This window comes from Perognathus longimembris, chromosome 21, assembly GCF_023159225.1.
Source record: "Perognathus longimembris pacificus isolate PPM17 chromosome 21, ASM2315922v1, whole genome shotgun sequence".
Lineage (NCBI taxonomy): Eukaryota > Metazoa > Chordata > Mammalia > Rodentia > Heteromyidae > Perognathus > Perognathus longimembris.
The window spans coordinates 7,929,834-7,954,637 of NC_063181.1; the positions used below are offsets into that span (position 1 = coordinate 7,929,834).

General features: G+C 56.7%; 2 protein-coding genes across 5 annotated transcripts in view; one reads left to right on the forward strand and one right to left on the reverse strand.

Annotated features, from left to right (window-relative positions):
• The window catches only part of Loxl2 (lysyl oxidase like 2), a 61,279-nt gene extending 49,428 nt beyond the window's left edge, over positions 1-11,851 (forward strand). For all 4 annotated transcript variants that reach the window (XM_048330880.1, XM_048330878.1, XM_048330881.1 and 1 more), the window contains 5 exons: positions 2,587-2,830; positions 7,636-7,751; positions 8,260-8,396; positions 10,307-10,418; positions 10,956-11,851. In XM_048330880.1, coding sequence (XP_048186837.1) covers positions 2,587-2,830; positions 7,636-7,751; positions 8,260-8,396; positions 10,307-10,418; positions 10,956-11,035 — 689 coding nt within the window. In that variant the 3' untranslated portion in view covers positions 11,036-11,851. The remainder of the gene's footprint in view (positions 1-2,586; positions 2,831-7,635; positions 7,752-8,259; positions 8,397-10,306; positions 10,419-10,955) is intronic.
• A 2,580-nt stretch (positions 11,852-14,431) lies between these two features.
• Positions 14,432-20,895, reverse strand: R3hcc1 (R3H domain and coiled-coil containing 1). The gene is made up of 8 exons (XM_048330989.1): positions 20,716-20,895; positions 20,383-20,510; positions 19,874-20,011; positions 18,009-18,678; positions 17,029-17,201; positions 15,729-15,799; positions 15,418-15,513; positions 14,432-14,733 (listed from the first exon to the last, which is right to left on the reverse strand). Exons 1-8 carry the CDS (start codon positions 20,893-20,895, stop codon positions 14,606-14,608), a joined length of 1,584 nt encoding a protein of 527 aa, XP_048186946.1. The 3' UTR covers positions 14,432-14,605.
• Between the last annotated feature and the right edge of the window lie 3,909 nt (positions 20,896-24,804).

Sequence of the window (24,804 nt, forward strand, 5' to 3'; positions counted from 1 at the left end):
CCAGTCCCTCTGATCACTCTCTCGGAACATCCCCCTGACTTCATTCCCCTCCAGCCCCATATTTCCACTGCAAGCTCTCGTTGGAAATGTAATTAGGTAATGGACACGGGCTAATGTCTGTCTCTCTTGCTAGAGCACCCTGCCGCAAGCCCTCCTTAGTGTTGAGATTACAGGCAGCACCTTATGGTACTTGAACCGGTTGCCTCACACCTGTAATCCTGGCAACTCAGGAGGCTGAGGCCTGAAGATCATCATGATTGGAAGCCAGGCTGGGCAGACAAATTCATGAGACTCTTATCTCCAGTTCACCAGTGTAAAAAAAAAAGCCAGAGGTGGAGGTGTGGCTCAAGTAGACTAAGCTAAGGGAGAATACCCAGGCTCTGAGTTCAAGCCCTGGTGGGAAACAAGGCATTTCAGGTGCCTCTGACCATGTTGGCTATGGAGGCCATCAAGTCAGTGTTCCACGGCAGGTCCCGTGCCATCAGTTGAACACAGACCATGTGACGTTAAGGTCCTATGGCCCAGGGGGCCCAAATCCAGACCAGAAGATCCCAGGGCAACCGATGAGAAAAGCTCATGCAATGTTGTTGGCACCACCGGGCGAGGAATGGGTTAACCAGCAGACATGGTTAAAATGGGGATTCCCCCCCAAACCCCGCTTTTTCTATTGGTTTAGATTGGCTCATTGATATCTTAAGGGAGTTAATGGGGAACACAAAGAAGAGGGTAGATAACAAGGAGTCAGGAAGTGTGAAGGTAAGCAGTCAGGATACTGGGAGTCGCAGGGTCAAGTACACACAGGCACTCCTGTCTGTGGCAGGATTATCACGGAAGCTGAGACGCTCATCGCCCTGTGTCTTTACTGAGACACAGGCTAGACAACCATACAACCAGGGTTTTCCACTGGCATCATTCATGCTCCAAGCAAAGCCGGTCACGGTCCCCAACGGGCTCCAGGGCTCCCACGCCTCTGCCGAGCTCAGGGCTGGTAGTAGGGTTATACCTGAGTGCACACCAGGACACAGAAAACACAGACGAGACTCATGCCACACCCCCAGGGGGGAAAAAAAACTGTGTATGTGAGCAGGAAAGAGGCCAGGCATGCCCTCTCTTTTTGTCAGCAAAAAGAAGTCTTCTGGCTCCCCAGTGTCTTCCATTCCCCCTCCCCTCCCCAACTGGATTCTTGTGGATTTTCTTTCCTGAGGTGCTGCCCCATCAGGTATTGGGAACTCACTGGGAACCAAGGCAGCTGGGGGCGGGGAGGGGGGAAACAGGTGAGTCACTGCCCCTCCCCCCAGGTCCCCATGAACTCTGGATGCCCACTTGAGACATTCACACACAACTTGCCAGCCAACAAAAGAAGGCAGGGTCAGTGGAGAAGCGGTTCTGGAGAGCACTGTTAGAAACTGAAGTGAAACACAGAGCCGAGGATCTGGTAGAGACGGAAACCTACGGCTCATCCTGCAAGGAAGCTAAGCCTTCTGCTGCGTGGCTGAGTTTCCATGGACTGGATCTGCCCATCGGCCATTCTCTTAGCACCTGCTGTGCGCACTGTACTAAGAATTCAAACTTTTTGTCAAAGTTAGGTGTCCCAGCAGAGCCTTAAAGTCAATATCCTGCCCCTCTCTCCCCTAACTAACAGAAACCTATGTGTGTTTCACTAGCAGAAACCTAAAGAAAAGATTACCCAGGTGTGGTGGTGCACGTCTGTAATTCCAGCACTAGGGAGACTGAGACAGGAGGGTCTTGAGTTTGAGGACGGCTTTGGCTACATTGTGAGACCTTGTCTCCAAAAAAACAAAAAATACCCTCAAAGTTCTTATATATGGATTTGACTCAGGATGTTTGTTACAGATTTGTCCTTAGCTAAAAAATTCAAACCGCCAATGGATGTATCTAAACAACAGGCAAGGTAGAGCCATGAATGAAATATAATGTAACCACAAATGAACATACAGAATAGACTTCAAGTGTCAAAGATTTGTTTTCGTGGTTAGAAGTCCATCTCAAGTAGCAGAGTGCCACCCCAAAAAAAGTGTTTTAAGGTAAACAGTATTAGCAAACTGTCCATCTAAACATTCTGCACGTTGGGAACTGTGTCATTTGCAAAAGAATCCCTAGGGGTGAGCTGTTTGCTCTCTCATCGTTGTGGTTGATCTTCTCATATTATGGAAAGTCTGAAGCCACTTGAGAGTGAGGTGTGCAGGGCACCGTGTCTCACACCTGCAGCCCTAGGTACTCCGGAGGCGGCCATCCAAGGATCAAGCCAGCCTGGGCCGGAAAGTCTATAAGGCTCTTGTCTCCATTTAGCTAGCAAAAAGCTGGTAGTGGAGCTGTGGCTCAAGTAGTAGAGCACTAGCCTTAAGTGAAAAAAAGCTAAAGAACAGCAGCCAGGCCCTGAGTTCAAGCCCCAGCCCCAGCACATCTACATAAAAGCTCCCGTGTGCCCAGACTCAACATGCATCAAGCGTGTTGCCCACCTGTACTGGTCACTAAAGAGGGTGGGGGAGTCACGCCTGTCCTAGAGGGAGGAGGTGGGACCTGGGCGGGGGGAGGAAGTCCTGCTGACCCAGCCCCCCTCCCCAGCGGCCCCTGACCTGGTGCTCAATGCGGAGATCGTGCAGCAGAGTGCCTACCTGGAGGACCGGCCCATGTTCATGCTGCAGTGCGCCATGGAGGAGAACTGCCTGGCGGCCTCGGCCGCCAGCACCAACCCCACCACAGGCTACCGCCGCCTGCTGCGCTTCTCCTCCCAGATCCACAACAACGGCCAGTCCGACTTCCGGCCCAAGAACGGCCGCCATGCCTGGATCTGGCACGACTGCCACAGGTAGGCCCTCCCTCCCGCCGTCCCAGGGCCCCCGGCTGCTCAGCCCCGTGTCCTGAGGGGCCGGGATTGGGGTGTCAGGATGGCCAGGGTCATCGAGAGAGAACAGAGAGGACACGCTGGCCTTCCACACTTCCAGAGGCCATTCTCCGTCCCAGCGGGGGCGGGGGGGGGTGACACCCCTTCCCCCCTCCCTGAGGCCCTGGCTTCCGAGCTTCGGACGCTGGGATTCGGGTGATGAGACGCACCGCTCCCGGAGCTGGGCCCTGGGGGCCCTGGGAGGTAGCCAGGTGCTCACACAGCAACCTCGAGCTCCGCAGGAGACTCGGATCTGCAGTCGTTGCATTGGAGCCCGTGTAGAAATACGCCGACCCACTTGTGGTTTGAATATCTCTAGGAAGACAGGGTGGGATCATCCGCCTGTTGAGAAATTCTACAGCCAGCCCAAGCTTCGGTGACAGAAGCACCATGCGCATGCATTCTAGCCACATCCAAATCGCTTTGAGGACAGATTCCTTCCATCTGTTTCTTTTGTTGTTGTTGTTGTTGTTTTGCCAGTCCTGGGGCTTCGACTCAGGGCCTGAGCACTATCTCTGGCTTCTTTTTGCTCAAGGCTAGCACTCTGCCACTTGAGCCACAGCGCCACTTCTGGCCATTTTCTATATATGTGGTGCTGGGGAATCGAACCCAGGGCTTCAAGTATACGAGGCGAGCACTCTTGTCGCTAGGCCATATTCCCAGCCCTCCATCTGTTTCAAGAGGAAGGATTCCCTGGTTACTAATGGCTCAGGTCTGTAATCCTAGCTACTCAGGAGGCTGAGACTTAGCACATTACGGTTCAAACCCATCCCAGGCAGAAAAGTTGCCAAGACTCTAACTTTAATGAACCAGCAAAATGCCATTCTGGTAGAGTGGCTCAGATGGTAGGGTGCCAGCTGTGAGCTGAAAAGCCAAGCTAGGGCGGAAAGCCCCTGAGTTCAAACCCTGATGCGCGCGCATACACACACACACACACACACACAGCATACACACACACACACACACACACACACACTATGCTAGCATTTAGAGGTGCTGGTTGGTTTGCCTTCTGAACAACTGACTGTTGTGAGAGTCCCAATGACCCCAGAGTTCTAGTCTGCAGCACCTCCATGTTGAGGGCATCAATCAAGGGAGAATTAAAGCTGTGACAATCTAGGTGTCTGGTTTCCTTCAGAGGACGTGTCTGGAAGCCAGGGGCAGCGGGCTGACGGTGCCTATGTCTATAAGTGGAAGGTAATTGCATCCCAGCCCTGCATATGGCGGCCCACCCAGAGATTACATGGTAGGCATACCCAGGACCCATATGCTTACTCTGTTCTACTCTAAGAATAGCCACGTGGTGACATCATGGCGGTGTTCTGGAGCCCCCACTTTTTCTGTGGTCTGTTTTTACCCTTGGCTTATAGATGCTACCACCCAACATCTGGGAGCAGAGGAGAGGGGAGGGGAAGGGAGGAGGTGCTGGCCAAATGTGGGTGCCTTCAGGCTGCTCTTCCCGGTCTGTATCTCCACAACTGGGACCTGGTCCTAAGACTATACAGCGCGCGCACACACACACACACGCACGCATGCACGCACACGCACACACATACCATGTGCCTTCAGTAGAGTCTCTGTGGGGTTCCTGTGGGAAGCTGATAAAAGCTAGCCCTTCCTCACCTCAAAAAAAAAAAAAAGCCTAGTTTCTCAAGAGGCTGAGATCTGAGGATCACGGTTCAAAGCCAGCCTGGGCAGGAAAGTCCGTTAATAATCACCAGAAAACCGAAAGTGGTTCTGCCGCTCAACGTGGTAGAGCACTAGCCTTGAGTTGATAAGAGCTCAGGAACAGCACCCAGGCCCTGAGTTCAAGCCCCATAACTGACCCTCCCCTCAAAATGCATCTCTAGAATAGTTAACACCCCATTTCAGCAGATCTGCAGGTACTCTGAAAGCCAGCTATGGAGCCAAGCTAGGGAGCCCTGACTGGAATTGGTGTGAAAGGGAAGAAAGACCACCCCAACTTCACTGAGGTTACACTAAGAAGCATGGGCGTGCCCTTCCAAGGCCCTACGTGTTCTCTCTCTCTCTGTCTGTCTCTGTCTCTCTCTCTCTCTCTGTCTCTCTCTCTCTCTCTCTCTCTCTCACACACACACACACACACACACACGCACACACACGGAGTGATTGGAAGTTTCTTTACCAACGAGGCATAGAGGAAAATACCCAGAGTTGTTCTCTTGAGTGCACTGCTCCCTGGCTCAATAACCTTCGTGCATCCTGTCACCTGCCCCTGGAACCCCAGGGAATCGCGCCACACCTGCTCACCCTGATCACACCTGCTCACACGCCTCACACCTGCTCACCCTGGCCTGCCACGTCTCAGCATGACGAGGCCCAGACAGAGCTGGGCGCCGGTGCAAAGCACGATCCGGAGCAGATGCCTAGCCGTGTCTCGGGGACCCAGCCCCCCCCCCCTCCCTGAGGAGCCTGGGGTGGCGTGAGGGGTAGGGAGCTGACTTTCGGTGGAGCGGGCCCCGGCGTAGGCGACAGCCCTCCATGGTCGAGGTGGCACTGCTGGAGCACGGAGGCGCCCTCCGTCAGCCTGTGCCCTGACAGCGCAGCGGCACAGATGCCCAGAGCCCAGAGGGGACGGCGGCTTGGCTCCTGCCAGGAGGCTGCCTGCAGGCCGAGGGCGGCGGGGTGGAGCCCGCAGGAGGGACTGGGCGATACCCCCGAAAGGAGAGCAGGACGCTGCCCCCCACGCTGTGTGGTGCCACTGTCCGTTCACGTGGGCGAAGCCCTCCCCTTCGCTGCCTAAGGGTTTCCGGAGCACCCACCGCTCCTAGGGCTGAGGACTTTCTTCCCCAGCCCGCATGTCCCCTCCTAAACTCCCGAGGGCCTCCTCGGGGGCCAGAACTCTCCCCCGCCCCCCCCCACCTTGTGGGTGCTCTGTATTTCCTGGGTGTCCAGGGGAAACCCACGCCCCCAGCACAGGTAAAGCAGAGACGCCCTGGTTCAGAAGCCACAAACGCCGGGAGGCCTAAACCAGCGGCTGGGCTCCCTTCCCAGCGTTCTTAGGGGAAAAACCGGAGCAAGGGGAGACTGAAGTCAGGTCTGGGGTTGGGAGCGGTGGAGAGGAGGGGGGAGGGGGAGAGATCACCTCACAACAGCCCATCTGTGGCTCCGTCTGAACTCTGTTTAGACAACGGAACATAAACGTACTCCTCTTCAGTCTTTCCAGCCGGCCGGCGGGGTCACACAGGCCCCTCTCTGAGCGAGCAGACATATTTTAGGCGGTGAGTCAGACCTCACGTCTCACTAGGCTCCTGCAGCAAGCCAAAATAGACTCTCTCGAAGTCATCCCTCTAACTGGCACAACGTGTGCATTGTGAACCAGTGTCCCATTTCACCCCGAAACCCGAGACACCCGGGGGAAGCCCAGCTCGGCCCATGGCTGATGTTATTCGCAGCCCAAGCAAACTCGGGAGGAAGGAAAAGGAGCCTCTGCTTTCCTCTGGAAACCCCATCCCTTCCATCCCCCATTTCCCTCCCTGTGGGGATAACGGGGCTGGCCTCCCCGATTCTCCTTCCATCCTTCCATCGCCCTGGGAGGCAGCAGGCTTCTCGCTCCCTCCGATGGAAGGACACAAGGCCCAGGGCGCCTGGCTCTCCGGTGCCGCCCGTATTCTGTGTTCCTGTCGCTGCCGCTGTGGGAATGGCTGCCGGTGCTTGATGCACACGTGTCGGTCAGTCCGTCCGGGAGGAAGGGAGCAGCCCCGGGCCTGGGCAGCGAGAAAGATTCTGGAGCACACCCCACCCCCGCCAACCCTCAGCTGCCCTTGTTTATTCCGAGCCCAGTGCCTCACTTTCCAAGACCGCATCTGGTCTCAATTGTTCCCAAGTGTAGACACAGACAACGGTGTAAACCATCAGCCACGGGGACAGTGGCCTATGTGCACAGCCCCCCCTCCATCAGCTCCCCCCCCGGACCCCAACACCCCTTCCCACACTGCCATCGCAACTCCATTGCGAGGGGCACTGTTTTGCTCACCCCTCAGGGTCTCAAGTGTTCCCCGATCACTAGGGTTCGGGGGTGACCTACTCTCAGTGACTCTGATTTCCCCCTTCCCCTCTTCATTCTCTCTTCTTCCTTCTACATCCCCACTTTAAAATGTCTCCGAAAGACAAGAAGATGGGATTTTTTGAGAGTCCGCCGTGTCAGTCAGTCTCACGTGACTACAACCAAATACCCCAGGCAGCAAGCTTAGGAAAAGGGTTGCCTCCTTAGCTCACAGGTGCGGAGGTTCAGAGCCACATGGGCTCAGTTCTGGCGAGGGGCCGTCGGGGTGGGTGCACACATGTGTAAAAGTGAGTGCTTACGACTCGGGCCAGGAAGCAGAGAGCAAGAGCCTGGGGGTGTCCAGTCCCTCTGGGTGGCTTTCACCGGCTCCCGAAGGCTTAATAAGAACCTGGCACAGGTTAGCATCCCCTCCCTGGGGTGCACCGCCTCTCAACAGCGCCACCTTGAGGACTGAGCTGGTCACAGCAGGCAGCACTCGGGAGGCCCTGGCGAGCCCGCTGGCTGGCAGGCTTTGCTCACGCTGGCCACGCTCGCTCGCTGCTCCATGCGCACTCGCCCCCCCCCCCCACCCCGCCCATGGCCTGGCGAGGTCAGAGACACAGAAGCTTCTCCGGAGCATCGCTTCGGCCTTCCTTCCGTGTCTCCCCCTCCGTCCCGTGCTGACCTCCAGCCCTGTCCTGTCCCCCCCCACCCCCCCCCCGCCCAGGCACTACCACAGCATGGAAGTGTTCACCCACTACGACCTGCTCAACCTCAACGGCACCAAGGTGGCTGAGGGCCACAAGGCCAGCTTCTGCCTGGAGGACACGGAGTGCGAGGGAGGTATGGCTCTTTCGCGGTGTGGGAGAGCTTGGGGACTTGGCGGGGGCCGGTCCCTCCACGACCGACTCCCGGCGTGGGCTCTCTCCATGCGGGACCCCCGACCCCCCCCCCCGCCTGCTGCTGGGGCGTAAGTTGGAGCTTGGATCTCGCTCCAGCGTCACCTGTCCCCCAGAGTCGTGCGGATGGGCACAGGTAGGGACCTGCCAGCACCTGAGAGGCACGTCGGAAGGAGCCACACTCCCGCGCTGGCACTGCAGACGAGGGGCGTGCACCCCAGACATGTCCCAGATACGCACGCCTTCACCCCCAGGCCAGGGAGGGCCTCACAGAGGAGGAGGCCTTGCGCCAGGCCTGCAGGGAAGGGTCGTGTATGGGGTGGATTGGAGCGAGGGGTCCCACCGAAAAGCAGCAGTGGGTTCCGGGGGGGCGGGGGAGGAAGGGAGGGAGGTGAGGTGAGGCCGGCGGCCAGGGCTCCACGGTGACGGCGCCCCTCGGTCCCCACCGTCAGACATCCAGAAGAGCTACGAGTGCGCCAACTTCGGCGAGCAGGGCATCACCATGGGCTGCTGGGACATGTACCGCCACGACATCGACTGCCAGTGGGTGGACATCACGGACGTGCCCCCCGGGGACTACCTGTTCCAGGTGAGGGCGCGGGAAAGGCCAGGCTCCGACGCCGAGGCGCGGGGGGAGGCCGGGCTGGCCCAAGGCAGGTCCCTGTGTGACCACTGCCCTAAGAAAGCGAAGCCCAGGGGCCTGAGAACTGGAAAGAGTGGGGGGCCTGCGGGGACCCCCAATGCGCCCGCAGTCCTCACGCCCAGAACCAGTTCCGTGGGCTTGGCGGTGGCCTGCACCCTGACCTCCTTTTGAGCTTCTTCCCCCCCCACCCCCGAGTCCCCAGTGCCTTCGCCCTGCCTCGCTGTGGGTCGTCCAGGCTGAGAGCAATCTCATCAACCTCCCGGCAGAAGAGCCGTCCTCATGCAAAGGAATGACTCCATAGCCAGGTGCCTGTGACCCTAGCTACTCAGGAGGCTGAGATCTGAGGATTCTGGTTCGAAGCTAGCCTGGGCAGGAAAGTCTGTAAGACTCTTATCTCAATGAACCACCAGTAAGCCAGAAGTGGTACTATAGCGCAAAGTAGTAGCGTACTACCCTTGAGTAAAAGAGCTCAGGGACAGTGCTCAGGCCCTGGGTTCAAGCTTCACAACCGACAAAGAAAAAGAGAAAGAAGAAAGAGGGAGAGAGAGAAGAGAGAGAGAACGAGGAAGAGAGGGAGGGACTGTGACTATAGCAGTAGAATGTAACATAGGGCTTTCCCAGGCCCTGCATTTGTCCTGCTCAAGGGGTGACCAACCTCGAGGAAAAGCCAAAGGCCTTTGACTCCCACCCTCTGCGGACAGGGCCCACTGGGCGTAGGAGATCGGGGACGCTGTATCCCCGCTGTCTCCTCCGGGCTCACGGCTGTGGAAGCTTCATTTCACACAACCCCACCCATGTCCCTTCTGAGCTTGTCCAGAAGGGTGGCAAAGCAGGTAACCAGAAATATGCTACCCCGTCTTGAAAGCCTTCCCACACGGGCCCTGAGCCAGCCCAAGGCCTGGCCCGCGGCCCCCGCCTCAGACTCTGCCGAGGAGGCGACAGACACCTGCAGACTGCCCACGGGGGGTGTGGAGAGGCGGGGAACGAGGGTGGCGGGCCTCCGGCCTGGTGCTTTCCGCTGGCGGTTTGCTGTCACTTCATGGATGAATGTGTGACGCTCAGCGATGGGGCAGGCCCTCTGTGGCCGGGTGAATGAGGGCACCGAGTCTCCCAGAAGAGGGCAGCACTGCCGTATGCATCTCAGGACATTCCAACTCCATTTTGTGTTCTTGACCCAGCCTGGACTGTTAGAACAGCAAAAGGCCTCATTGGGGGGAAGGGGGGGGTCACATTATCTGAGGACGTGATAATGTACGCACGGAGCTGTGGGTGCCTGCAAGCCCTGGCCCGCGTGCCCACTGGACACGAGTGCTGGCTTCCAGCGCAGAGCCTGCTGCTGGGACGGGAGGAAGCGGCTTTCCAGTTGGGAACCCGTGCCAGACTAGATGGGCGGGAGGCTTCTCTTGGCCCTTGCTTTGTCCCTGTGCAGAGTCACAGGAATCCGGGGACTGCAGCCCCTTCGTCTGCACCCCTGGGCTTTAGAGCCATCGACTGAGAGTTGGGTGGGGTTGTGGGGAACACATGTAGTAATGTAGCTGGCACCCCGGGGAACCTCTCTCCTGGTCCCACGTCCCCCCCTTTCTCCCTACCCTGTCTCAGCTGCTTGCTTCCTCCTTTTCCTGGGGAAGGTCCAGTGCATACTGGAGGTATGATTGAAGGCTCGCGTGTGTGTGTGTGTGCACGTGTGTGTGTGTGTGTGTTAACACTGAAGCAGACCCTGCGCAGCTGCTCGCCTGCTTTGCTCCTCCTCACTGGGGTTCCCCGAGCCCCGGAGGCCGCCTGGCCGCAGCAGGGGGTGGGGGAATGAGGGTGGCCGGGAGTGGAGTTGGTAGCCCCCCTGCCTTGACGCCTCACAGGTCGTCATCAACCCCAACTACGAGGTCCCCGAGTCTGATTTCTCCAACAACATCATGAAGTGCCGGACGCGCTACGATGGCTACCGCATCTGGATGTACAACTGCCACATCGGTGAGCCCGCCCGCCCCGCCGCTGCCCGCCCGGCCCTCCCTGGAGCCCAGGAGCTGGGAGGGGAGCTCTAGGACAGTCATAGAGGCTGGAGGCCTGGGTGGCGGCGGCTGGGGCTCCTCAGCCAGCTGGGGTCGGGGAAAGAGGAGGATGCAGGATGGGCGGCCCAGCGAGAGCAGAGCCTAATGCCACGGAAGGGCTGTGACCCCCAGCGCAGCAGCGCGCGGGCTCGAGGGCCAAGTGTCTCCCCCGTGGTGGGTTAAGGGTGAGTGACTCACTTCTAGTCCCCGGTAGAGGCTTTTCCACAGATTGTATCACCCCGGGGAGAAAAGGGAAAGAACAGACCCGCCTGTCGCGGATGGTGAAAACCAGAGGCACGCGTCCTGGCGTTCGGCAGGGCACCGGCCGGGTGCCTGGCCGGGAGCCGGCTTCTGCCCGGTTCTGCCCCCGTGGGGCCTCAGCCTTGCCGATGCCGGCGCCCCGGCTCGGCAAAGCTCACGCATGCCCAACTTCCCCCCCCCCCCCGCCTCCCCTCTGCAGGCGGCTCCTTCAGTGAGGAGACGGAACAAAAGTTTGAGCAGTTCAGCGGCCTCCTGAATAACCAGCTGTCCACACAGTGAGGAAGCCTCGGGATCATCTCCTGTCTCCCAGTCATGCTGCATCTCCTCCCCTCCCCTCTGCAGACTGACCGCCTCCACTCCACCCTTCCCACGCCCACAGGCGACGGCCACGCCCCAGGAGACCTGGCTCAGGAGGGGGGGCTCTCGCTCGCCAGGAACCGCTCCCCGACCTCTGGAGTCCAGGGGTGGACCTCTGAGGGCGGGGCTTGTCCACAGGGCTGTGGGAGCGACCCTGGGGGCCAGGCTCGCCCAGGACACACCCAGCCACTGTCGGCTTACGCTACGGTCCCCTCCTGGGTCCCACATGCCAGGCTGGGCACAGATGGGCCATTCTGTTCAGAAATTGCATGTTGAAAATGAGGCGATCGGTCCCAGAGGTGGTCAAGCTGGATCCCATTCTTTTCCATCCTCTTAGGTCATTACTGACCAACTTGAAGATCTAGACCTCTATTCCAATGAAAATAACTGCCTCTCCTCTAGTCAGCTATAGTCAGGCTTCTAAGAGCAGTATCTCCCCTTCCTTATCCACAGGGAATACATTCCAGGCCGCCCAGTGGGTGCCTGCATCCGTGTATAGTGCCAGGCCTTGTGTCTGTGATGCTGTCCCTATACAGACATACTGTGGTAGCTTGCTTTTCCTAGCTGTGACAAATACTTGACCGAAAGCTTTAAAGGATTCTCATTGTAAACCTGGCAAGAAGTGGCCACAATTAGCCCTGCCACACAGCCCGGACGCTAGGCTGCCTTGAAATCTCCTCTGCCTTAATTAGTCTATCACCTTTAAACTCAACTTCCCACAAAGTCTCAGGGCATGGGGAAAATGTAGACAAGTTCTTTGCCAGAATCCAGCACCTGGGCCAGTTTCCAATGGAGTCCTGCTCCCTCGTGAGCAGTCTTCTGTCGCATTTCTATTAAAATTCTGCTCTTCTGAGCGCCAACTAGAATTACCTATTCAGCTCTGCTGACAGCACTCTTGCCTTTCCCTAGGTCACTTCTCCAAACTTCCTCAAATTCCCACCACAAGCTAGTTCCAAAGGCTTCTCCTAAATAGCACTGCCAGAGGTCACACAGCCTTGACCCCGCTTCTCTGGTGCCAATCTCCTGTCACAAATACTTGAGAGGAACAGCTTAACCGTAGAGAAGGTTTCTTTCAGCTCACAGTTTCATCCACGGTCAGCTGGCTGTGAGTTCAGGGCCTGTGGCGAGACAAGACCATCATGGTGGACGACGTGAGGTAGAGCAGAGCAGCTGGCCTCGTACAGGCCGGAGACTGCAGCACTGGGGTCTCCTTCATCCCCTTTCCTTCCAGTCAGGCCCCCAGCCTGCAAGATGGTGCTGCCCACATTCAGGTGCTTCCCTGTGTTCGGTCCTCTGGAAACCCCTCCCCCAACTCACACACACACACACACACACACACACACACACACAGATGTGTGCTTTACCAATCTCCTAGGTGCTTCTCCATCCAAACAAGTGGACAGTCAAGATTAACCAGCATCTGAAGTGTGGCTCAAGTATAAAGGTATAAATTGCCTAGCAAAGCCTTACCTGCCTAGGCCTTGAAGTCAAGCCTCATTCAATGAAAGGAAAAAAGGAAAAAAAAAAAAAAGTTTAACCTCCACACCTAAAGTTTTATTTAAACACCATAAGATAAGCAACAATAGCTAATAGAATAAAAGTTGTAACAATATACTGTAATAAATATTACCTGAATGTGGTCTCTATCAAAATACCTCTGTCTTGCTCATTGAAAGGAAGCGCTCTCCAGCTTCTTTGGCATATCACAGTTGCCGTCCTCAGTACCCTTGTGCTCTCTGGCCATTAGCAGGCAAAGTGAGAGTTCCTTGAACCTTGAGCCTGGTAATGGAGGTGTGGCGAGCAGGTGGGTAGCGTATACCGCGTGGGTACATCAAAGGGACGGCACAGCAGGGCGGTGCAAGACCCCATCACCCTGCCCACTTCGCTGCCAATTGTTTCTAGAATAACTGAGAAGTGACGGGAAAGTGAGCTGTCAGCCAAGGGAAGACCACTGCCAGGCTACCATGTCTCCTGCCTAGGTGAGCTCACCGCAGGTACTTCTCACCGCACGCTCTTCTTTTTCAGGCTATTATTATGCTCTCGGCCTTTGAAACACCATGTTATTTAGGAGCATTTACCATTGGGAAACAGGGCCTTTAAAAATACAGCTGAGGGGCTGGGAATGTGATTTAGTGGTAGAGTGCTTGCCTAGCACACAGGAAGTCCTGGGTTCGATTCCTCAGCACCACATACATAGAAAATGGCCAGAGGTGGCGCTGTGGCTCATGTGGCAGAGTGCTAGCCTTGAGCAAAAGGAAGCCAGGGACAGTGCCCAGGTCCTGAGGTCAAGCCCCAGGACTGGCAAAAAAAAACAAAAAACACCAAACCAAAAACCCAGCTGAAAAGGAAATGGAGCCCATCTGTGGCAATGACTGACAGCTGCAGTTCTGTGGGGGGATGATTCGGAGTGCGACAGCTCGGCCCCGGGCAGCAAGGATGCTCATGGGACTGGTCACACACATCCTCACCTACTGAGTTGCAGACTGAAAGAGTCAGGATATGCACCTAGGTTGCATCTGAACACGGCCAGGCCCTGGGTTCCCATGTACCCCCCGCCCCCAGCCCAACGTGGCTTTGGGCTCCTCCAGTACAGACTACGAAGAGAGCAAGTCTAGCTGTCTGAGCAGCAGCCTAGGGAAGCCATGGAAATCCACAAAGAGGGAGGCATGGCCTTGCTTGAACTCCTTTTGCTTTACACTGAAACTTAGCAGAGACACTGTGTACGTCCATCGGGACTGGATGGGACAGCCAAATTCGGCCACAAGGCCCAAAGAAAGGGGTGCACGCCTGTAGAGCAGGGGCTCAAAGCCCTTCCCCGCAATGGTGGGGGGGTGGTCAGCCCACGCCTGCCCCTCTCCCTCAGACCCCAGGGCTCCCACTGGGTAAGGGGCATGCTGCAGCCCAGGAAATCAGGTCCACGATACCTCAAGTCCCACAGAGGGTCGCTGTGCCTCCAACTCGCCGGCCAAGCCAGAGAGGAGGGCACGGCGTGGGCCTGCTCCACGAGGGAGGAAGCCCTCACGCCTGCCCCTGTGGAGGGGGCAAACTTGGCCTTCCATCAGCGCTCACTGCTAGCCTTTGTCCCCATTACTTCTGCAGAGAGCCCTCAAGTGAGCAGTAGGTAACACTGCAACCAGCCCACAACCTCGGTGCCCGGCTCTGACTGCCAGAGGACCGGGGGGGGGGGGGGGGGGGGCACGGAGCATGCGCCAGCCTCACACACGTGCCCACAAAGCCCTGCTGGGACCCAAGGCCGCGGCGGGAAGCGGGACAGCACCCCCTAGTGTTCCTCCACAGACCTGCGCCTTCCCAAGCACGCAGAGGACAACTTTAAAGCTTTTATTGTGTTCTAAATTTCTGGAACTAGAACAACTGAAGCCTGCCCAGGCCCCAGGGTGGAGGTCGGGAGGCGGTGGCAAGGGGCTGTCCCGTGTCCATAAAAGGCTTTTGGGGTTGGGACCCCAGCTTGCCCAGGGGACCCGGCACGGGGCCTCAGGGAGGCACACCTGGGTCGGCGGGCAGTTCTTTCTTTCTGTGTTGGAGCCCCAAGGCCTGGGCTACCAGCCTCCGGGCCACTGCTGTATCTGTCTGTGGCCTCTCCTTCATCAGGCGCAGGAGCTCTGAAAGGAAAGCCCCGCCGGCGGGGCCCTGGGCTCAGGCTATGGCTGCCTCTGCTCCCGGGGGAAGAGCAAGCAGCCTTGGAAGCCAATTAGGGTGGGGAGGGATACAGGAAACCCACTGCTCCCAAGAGGCCTAGGACAGGGGCCACGCCACCCTCCACAGCCCGATGGCCTTAGCAGGCCTCCCCTAGGCCTGTCTCGCTGGCCACCACTTTGCAGTCGTGGAAAGCTGGCCTCTCAAAGCCCCTGCAGGCTTCGGAAAAAGAGGAGGAAAGGCGGGAAGCGCCAGCTCCGGGCCGCCTTTGCTCTGCCCTCGGCCCGGGCGGGGGCTTCGTTTTCAGACTTCCCCGTCAAATCCTCCTACTTTACACGGGAAGAAGTGGCCTCCCACTTTGTCGCTCGCCCACGGTGAGCGGGACGGACGGCAGCGCCCGAGCCCTTCCCACGCGCGTGGAGCAGGGATGCCACAGACCTCGGGAAGACCGCGTTCCCCGAGCGGTGCCAGGGAGGCCGTGGCATGGGGCGAGCCCGCCCAGGGGAGGGGGACCCCACCCAGGGGCCGCCAGGGAGAGCCACTGGCCACAGCAGCTCCACCAGGGAACCCCCCCCAAAAAAGCAAACTGGAAGATTCTGCCTGGCTCTATGCAAACTCCCCCCCCCCCCCCAGGACAGGCACAGCCTTACTTGGCCTCTGCAAGGCTTTGAGCTTGGACTGCTTGCTCCCCTGTGTGAGGGGCCGGATCTTCAGCGTGGGGAACTCCTTGGTCAGGGCCTCGGTGGCTGAAATGAGAAAGCGGAAGTGGAGCGGTCCCCTTTCTGTGTGGGACTCCTTGGGGGGAGTCCCAGAGCACACCCCTCATCCCAAGTGGTTCAGTATGGGCTGCCCCTGTACATGGACACGGTCCACCCGGGAAACCAGGGTGCCACCCCCCCCAGTCCCTAGCAGTAGCGCTACCCCCACACCCTCTTAGAGACCAGAGGGCCGCGAGCCTCACCTGAGTCCAGGCAGGGGAAGATGCCCAGGGCGTGAGTGTTGTCCACCCACTGGATCTTGAACCCCTTCTCCCTGTGTGGGGGCGAAGACGCAGTTACCCAAATCCCCGTGGAGCCTCTACGAGTTCCCTCCCGCCTCTGATCCTCCAGCAAGGCAGGGAGGGAGTGGACCACAGGCTGCCAGCTTTCTCCGGACAACACAGTTAGCTTCAGAAAGAAAAAGGGCGGGAAGGTCCCTCCTGTCGACAAGGTGGCCACGGCCGAGTTGGATGCGGGCTCTGAGGCCGGTGGCCAGTGGGCTTGTGTGGTAGGGGTTGGGATGGGGGAGACGGGACCAAACATAAGCGTACCCTCCTTAGAAAGTCGCCGAGTTCTGTGCCTGGAGGAGGCCAGAAGCAGCGGCAGCCCTGCTGGCCCTGCTCACCCGACAGCCCCGTGAGCTCAGGCACAGGAAGCACAGGGAGGACAGAGTGGGAAGGCCACGCGGGCAGGGCGTGGCGACTCAGAAGGTGGAGACGGGAAGAGCTAGAGGTTTTGAGGGCAGCCCACTGAAGTTAATGAGACACTGCCCCCGAAATAAAACCACAGCATGCTTCCCCTTTCTTTCGCCATATCCCTCTCCATCCTTTTAAAAAAAAAATAAGAAAAGAAAAGCCGGGCCCCAGGGGCTCACGCCTGGCATCCTAGCTGCTCAGGAGGCTGAGATCTGAGACTCGCAATCTGAGGCCAGCCGAGGCGGGGAAGTATGTGAGACTCTCATCTCTAATAAACTATCGGAAAAAGCTAGAGGTGGCGCTAGGGCTCAAATGGTAGAGCAAAATAAGCTCTGGGACAGCGCCCAGGACCAGAGCTCAAGCCCCAGGACTGCCAAAAAAAAAAAAAGTGTCCCACACAGCAAAGTAGAGAAGTGGTAAAGAGAAAATTTTTAAAAAGAAAAGGAAAAGGAAGAAAAGCAGTTGGGTGCAAAGAAGTCCTGTGTCTGAATGTGGCCTCCGCCAAGCTGCTGGTTCCAAGGCAATTTGCTCCACACAGAAACCAACTCCCGTGTCTGCTGCAGCCCCACTGGGCAGCCGGCGGGGCTGTGCAGGGGGGTGCGCAGGGGGGCGCGCGGGCCGCGGTGCTCAGGGGGTCTGGGGAATCCCCGCAAGTGTGTGGGCCCGCAGGGGGCGGCCTGAGGGAGAAGAGCACTGGGTTTCCTCCCCCACGCCACCGCACAGGCACGCGTCCGGAGCCTGCGATGCTACCCCAGCTCCCCTCCAGAGAGCAAGGGGCCCACGTCACCCCGCCGCGCGGGGCACTCACTGGAACTCAGAAAACGTGGCCAGGAGGTCCTCGGTCTTGAGCGCGGGTTCAAAGTCGTAGATCTCTACCACGTGGGCCAAATCCTTCTCCCCGGGCAGCTCTTCCATGAAGGAGGCTGTGTCCACGTGGATCCTCTCGATCTGGATTTCCTTCTCGGTCAGGTTGGCTGTGATCTGGAAGCAATCAGATCCTTTGGCAAGGGAGCTCTGACGCCCAGGGCCCCCAAAACAGCGGCAAAACGTCTCCGACAGCTGGGGGGGGTGGTTGGGGAGGGAAGAGGGGCTCTCCGGCAGGGCTAGAACAGTCAGGGTGGTCCCCAACTGAGCCAGCATGGTCAGGACGTGCGAGTTTTAGAGGAAGGTATCTGTACACATGGAGGTCCACAGACCCTTTCGAGATTGGGAAACTGAGGGGCAAAAAAGTACACAGATGGTCAATCAGACAGCGCTGGTCTAGTTCAGTTATGAAAGCCCACGCTTGTAATCCTAGTGCTCAGGAGACTGAGGCAGGAGGGGCTGGAGTTCAAGGACAGACTAGGCTGCACAGAAAGTTGAGACTGGCTTGTGCTATATATATAGCAAGACTCTATCTCAAAATCATATATCTTTTTTAAATAACCAAAGATGCCCGTCTCCCTTCTTGACCCACAACTAACCTCAGGGACAGACACATGCTTCCAAGGAAAGGTCAGACACAGATCCAGACCAAGAAAAAAAAAGGTGCTCTTCTACAGCAGATGGCAAAATGCTCGCTTGTGTCATCATTTAAAAAAAAAAATTAGATGAGAAAACTGAGACTGAGGAAAGGGAATGACTTGCCCAGGGCCCTGGGCCCTAAATCCACTCCTTTCCCCCTGTGTTCCAGAAGGACCCCGCACGCTGCCCCACCCTCCACCCTCCAAACCCCTGGTCCCCATCCACCTGGGGCCTCACCCACCTCACTTCCGCCCTCCCTTTTCCGGGGCTCAAGAGCCTCATCACCTCCTGCCGCAGCTCACTGAAATCGTCATCGGGACAGCTGTCAGGGCCGTGATGCTCCTTCAGCTCTTCATCTTCCTCCACCTCGGGGGCCGCCTTCACCATCCCCGTCTCCCTCGCCATCTCCATCGCCTTCACCTCCTCCTCTTCCTTCTTCTCTCTGTTCAGCAGGCTCTGCTCCAGCTGACTCCCCTCCTCTTCCTCCAAGGCCGGCTGTGGATGGAGCGCAAGCTGTGCGGCCATCTCCACTCCAAGGGACTCGGGGCCGTGCGCCGTCCCCGGGGGACTTGCAGGCTCTGGGAGCTCCACGTCCTTCCCGGGGCCTTGATCTGGGCTCTTCGGGTCCTCTGCTCCTTCAGCCACTGATACGGGGAGTCCCCGATCGGTGTCAGGGTCCCCCGCACCAGAACCTGCGGGCTCTCCTGACACTCCATCAACTAGGGCCTCTGCCTTGAGCTCTGGGGTGGAGGGCGCTGCCTGTTCTTGCTTGCGCAGCAGCCGGGGGACATACAAAGGCTGGTCCGGCTTGCGCCCGCGATGCCACCGGCCGGCCCGCGCACCTCGGGGACCAGCCGCTGCTCCCTGGTTCGAGGTGGGCCTTGGACCGCGGTACTTGCTGGGGTGGGAGGTAGGAGGGTGGCAGGGGCCAGAGGGCCCATCTGGACAGGGTACCCTGGAGCAGGAACAGAGGGAGGTCATCAGAGCGTGGTTGGGCTCGCAGGGAAACGGCTTACTGGAGAAACAGCAGATGTGATGCTCTTGAGTCTGCAGCAATGTCAGCACAGAGCCAAATGACCCTTACAGCGGGCACTGGTGGCTCACGCCTGTAATCCTAGCTACTCGGGAGGCTGAGATCTGCGGATTCGAGGCCAACCTGAGCAGGAAAATCCGAGACTCTTATCTCTAATCAACCAGCAAAAAGCCAGAAGTGGAGCTGTGACTCAAGAGTTAGAGCACCAGCCTTGAGCAAAAACAGCTCAAAGACAGCTCCCAGGCCCTGACTTCAGGACCAGGATGTGTGTACACGCGCGTGCGCACACACACACACCCCTTACAAAAGCACCATGGTGGAGGCAGAACAGCACCTCTGCAAGCCCAAAGCAGGCAGTTCAGCTTTGAGTACTTAATCAATTAGAAAGTTGAATCTGGTTACATATGAAGTACAGTAAGTATTTGGTATTTCAGAAATTATGTTCTTAGGGGGAAAAATGACACTTTTTTTGGGGGGGAGGGTGCTGGTGTTGGGGCTCGATCTCTGGGGACCCACATCTCACTCGGCTTTGTCACCCCACAGGAGCACGTGAGCCACCGTCCCTTTTGTGGCTTTCTGCTGGCTAACTGAAGTTAGACAACCCTCAGAGCTGTCTGCCCGGGCTGGCGTCAAACCAGGATCCTCAGATCTCAGCCTCCCAAGCAGCGACTATGACAGCGACTGGTGGGCCACCAGCGCCCAGCACAACCACGTGGCTTTAAACACGACGATTGGAGCCACCGGGATAAGGTCCTCATCCCTCGAGACTCACACAGCAACCGTCAGAGGACGGCAGACAGGCGGCTGCTAGCCCTGGGGAGCATGCGAGGCACACCCCCCTTCAGGTACTTCCCTGGTGCTCTCCCCAACCCTTTCGGTCTGAAATCGCCAGGTGAAATCCACCAGCCCGGCATAGCTGTATCACTGCCAACGCTAAACAGAGAGCTGACTTGGAAACAGGCTATGGTGAGATTGGTGGGGGGGGGGGAGGGGGGGAGGGGGCGGCACTCTGGTCCCCCCATTTCTAACAAGCTAGCCTCTTGGGGCCTAGCCAGCTGGCCCAGCCACACACGCAACCCACCCCTGAGCACCTCCCAAGGCAGAGGGAGGAACACACCTGATGTCCAGGTGGCAGATGACTGTCCTCCTCCTCCAGCCTTCCCCAACAGAGAAGCTGCTCAGGAGATCAAAACTTTCCGCTGTTCTGTGGATCAGGTACCGCAAGCGACTGGACAATGGGGGGAACAGAAGAACCCTGGGAAGGAACCAGAAGCGGGGCTTAAGAGGCGGGGGGAGGGGGAGGCGGAGGGGGGGGCGGGCGTGTGGCTTAACTCAGGCCCTTTCTGCCCCAGTGGGTGCAGGCCCCAAACATACAAAGTGAACCTCAGGGAGCTCTAGGTCCCCACCCCCCAGCACCGGGAGCCCCTTCCCATCTTGGGGTAACAGCATCACCAAAAGACATGGCTGGAAGAGGCTGACTGAAGTCAGGGCCCTGTGCCAGCCAGTCATCTGGGGGGCAGTCACCTGGGGGGCAGTCACCTGGGGGCAGTCCCCTGGGGACAGTCCCTGGGCAGCCCCCGGGGGAGGGGACAGACCCCGGCCCTCCTCCGACTCCCAGGCTCATACTTAGACAGCTGCTTCTGCAGCAGGAAGCGGTCCAGCTCCTCCTGGACCCGGTGGACGAAGTCATTCTCGGCCGAGGAGAGGAAGACACCGTCCAAGCAGAGGAGGGCCAGGGTGACAGGTGGGGGAGCCTGCGGGAGAGGAGAGGGGCCGGCGGGGCTGAGGACCGGGGCGCACATCCGGGGACCGGCCGGGGTCCCCTCCCACACCGCCCCGCGCCGCCCCCGCCGCCCCGGGTGTCACCCCAGGCTCGCCCTCCCCACCTGGGGTCCGAGGGACCCAAGCGGACACCCCCCCCCCTCCTCCCCGGCACCGCCCACCGCACCCCGCACTCACCGCGGCCGCGCAACGCGCCGCCGCCGCCGCCGCCGCCGCCGTCAGGGTCCTCGGGGGCCAGAGCGACCCCCCTGGCCGGCGCAGACGCAGGTCTCCGCGGGGCCGCGGCGCCCCCGCGCGGCGCGGAGGAGGAACTGCACCTGCGGTGGGGGGCGGAGGGGGCGTGTTCTTGTCGTTCATGCGGGAGGAGGGGGGGGGGCGGGTAAACTGGGTTGATTGACCCCAAACCTGTACCTATGGCAATTTTGAGATGTGTGAGCAAATGTGGGTCTCCAATCACTGTCTTCTAGTATGGATTAAGCTCACACACTTTGGAGCACCTGCTAGGTGCTGGGTACTGGTGACGGTATAGTGTATGTAGGTTTCCCTTCCCCAGAGGGGTAAAGAGGAAGGAAGTTCTCAGCAATGGACAATCCAGCAGCACCCTGGGTCCATCTCTGGATAGGGAATTGCAAAGAACTGGAGCCTGCTCCGGCTCAAGGCCCCTGGCAAAGTGTGCCTAGCCTGAGGGCGGCTGGGCTGAGCAGCCATGAGCAGTGGTTGGTTAGTTGCTGGGCTGTGGGTACTGCCCTGCCTCTCTCAGAAATCATCCCAGCACCCTCCCTAAGTAAGGCTTGAAAAGCTTGTCTGCAGACAGCGTGGGGGCTGGCCATTGTAATCTAGGAGGCTATAAAACTGGACTCCTGCAGCCTGAAAAGTATTCTTAAAAAAAACCAAAACTCTGTTGAAAGCTGGGTGCCAATGGTTCGTGTCTGTAATCCTAGCTCCTCAGGAGGCTGAGATCTGAGGACCACGGTTTGAAGCCAGCCAGGGCAGGAAAGTCTATAACATTTTTATCTTCCATTAAACCACAAAAAACGCTGGAAGTGGAGTTGTTGTCCAAGGGGTAGAGCACCAAAGCTCAGAGACAGTGTCTAGGCCCTGAGTTCAAGACACTGTACTGAAAGGAGAGAGAGAGAGAGGAGAGGAAAAGACAAAAGTCTTTGTGGCTCTGGGCAAGGCCATCACCCTGCTCTCTTTATCTCGCTGACTGCAGGAATGGCGGAGTGACTGCCCAGTACACCGGGAACCAGGCAGCCTCAAGGCCTTCCTCCCACCCAAAGTCATTTTCCCAGGCCAAAGCCAAGGCTTCTGGGTTTGATTTGAAACTCTCCTCCCCTCCTGAGCGTAGAACTGTAACTTGTTTGCTCAAGTTTTGTTTTTTTTTGTGTTTGTTTGTTGTTGTTGTTTGAGATAGCAGGTCATACCACTCTCTTTTTGCCTGGCAAAGGTAATAATTCTTTTTTTCCTTTTCTCCAAAACCTGTCCTCATTGTGATTTTGACATTGAGTGGATAGAATTTCCAGTACCAAACACACCACACCATGTTCAATGGAGAAACATTATATATAGCTACACATTAAGTGGGGAATGGCGCAAGGGTATCTGCTAATGCCTGTTATTAGCAAAAAGTCAATTGACAAAAAGGAATAAAAAGTGGGAAGTTCCAAAATTTGATGAGGCCAAATTATCCTGAATTCTATAGGATATTTTTGTTTGTTAACCAAGAAACTCTTTTACGCAAGATCTGTTTCCCAGAGGCTTGAGGAGAAATGGACAGAAGGTAGAGGAAGACTGAGGAAAGACAGAACTAGGAAAGTATGGGGAAGAGCTGGGAGAGGCTGAGGGCCCAGAAGGAGACCGTACACAATCCCCACCCCACCCTCTAAATATCAGGTGGTTTATTCCCACCAGGACCGCAGTCCTAGCCTTGCTTGAGTTCTAGCCCTTTCCTACAGGGCTAGGAGTCTCCCCACTGGGCCGCAGGGGTCAGTACCGCCCCCATCTCAGCCTCTAAGCTCTTTCCAGGGTCTTCTTGACTTTTCAGATGCTGGGGCTGTCTGTCGTCAGTCCTCAGTGTCTATGGATGGTGAGGACACCCACAGACACCAAACTCCTTCTATAAAATGGTGTTTACATACGATGTGATGTAAGTGCTATGTAACTACTTGCTGTACTGTATGACTGAGGGAACAATGACAAGAAAAAGCTCTGTACACATTCAGGACATATGTAATATTTTTTTAAAAAAGAACACCCACACACTCTGCAGTTGTGCCATCCACGGTTACAGATGCTGAGGTTACAGCAGACGGACTTCCCTCCAAACCCAGCTTTCGTTTGCCCTGTGCAAACTCCATCTTCCCATCAGAGGACAAGGAGGAAAAAAGGACTGTCAGTCAGGAATGGTAAACATTTGTAGTGCCCCAGGAAGTCCCTTTGGTTAAAGGTTTCAGTTGGGGAAAAAATACAGCACAACAGGTATCAGCAGTTTTTCTTCGTTTAGTTAAGGTTTGGGTTTGGTTTTCTTGGGTCTTGTTTTTCCTGGGGCTTGAACTCAGGGTCTGGGCACTTACTGTCTTTGAGCTTTTTTGCTCAAGGCTAGTTATTAGCATCTGGCTTCTCTAGTTTAAAAAAAAAAAAACAACTAAAAGATAAGAGAATGAGGCTGGAGGACTCTGAGTGCTAAACCCCACCTCAGGGAAAGACAGAGATAAGCTAAAATATCTCTGAGCACTGTTATAGAGGTTTTCTTGTGTTCTCACAAAAATATAATCTGAGATTGAGCTTGGGCGACTCAAGCCTCAATCCTAGTTACTCAGGAGGCTAAGATATAAGGGCAGGGGCTGGGGATATAGCCTAGTGGCAAGAGTGCCTGCCTCAGATACACGAGGCCCTAGGTTCGATTCCCCAGCACCACATATACAGAAAACGGCCAGAAGCGGCGCTGTGGCTCAAGCGGCAGAGTGCTAGCCTTGAGCGGGAAGAAGCCAGGGACAGTGCTCAGGCCCTGAGTCCAAGGCCCAGGACTGGCCAAAAAAAAAAAAAAAAAAGATATAAGGGCAGTCAAGGCAGGAAAGTCTGTGAGACTCTCATCTCATTAAATACCCAAAATGCCAGAAATGCAGGTGTGGCTCAAGTGGCAATGTATTAGCCTTAAGCAAGAAAGCTCAGAGATATAGTACTCTGAGTGTGAGCCCTGGGAGCACACTCACACAAACTTGTCTAAGTCCTATGTATGGGATAAGTTAGGTAAGATTCACACTGTAGTGTAGTGTAGTCTGTTCCGGCTGCTGTAATACAATACCACTGACTGTGTGTCTTCCGAATGGCAAAACTTCATTGCTCACTTTCAGAGTCTGTAAAGTCCAAGAACAAGGCTAAGTAGCGGTTTCTGTGTCTGGTGAGGTTCCATTTCCTGGTTCATAAATGGCACCTTCTAGCTGTGTCTTCAAACAGTTGGAGGAGGTAAAGAAAGGTCCTTCTTTATAATACCACCAACCGGTGCATGAGATAACGCCCTCCCACCAAGCCTCCCCATTAGTCATTACCATGGCTGGAGGTTAAGATTTCACCTACGAACCCAGAGGGAGCAATAGGTGAATCTTGGTGTTAGACTTGTTTTTATTGTTGTTTTCCCCCACAAACCATTGTACTCACCTGTCCCTAGGTGGTTGCTAATTTATATGCCCTGCTGGCTTTTAAATTCTTCTGTTCGTACGTTCTGGGTTTTCATCCCTTGAGATTTTCTCTTTTCTCTGAACTGAAAACACCCATAAGTGCCACAAGACCCAATCTCAGAACTTTCTTTCTCAGCCTCTCCTGCCCCTACTCTCATTAGCTGACCATTGAAGGGTTTTTGTTTTTTTATTGTCAAAGTGTGATACAGAGGGGTTATAGATTCATATGAAAGGCAGTGAGTACAGTTCTTCTTCTACTTGTTACCTCCTTCCTCATTTCCCCCCTCCCACTTCCCCCTTGTTGTTTTTAACTGGTTAGTTGGAGACAAAAGTCTCTGGACCTTCCTAGCCAGGATGGCTTCAAACTGCGATCCTCAGCTCTCAGCCTCCCCAGTAGCATTCCAGGCGTGAGCCACTGATGCCCAGATGCAGGCTATGTTTTCTAGATTAACTGTGTATTAAACTAGGAATGCGCAAGGTCTCCCTTCCTGAGCACTCCTGTCCCAAGTAACAGGAGGGCACTCCGAGAAGGGTGCCCACCACAAAACCTAGACATGAGTCCTTGCCATCAGTGGAGGAGTATCAAGAG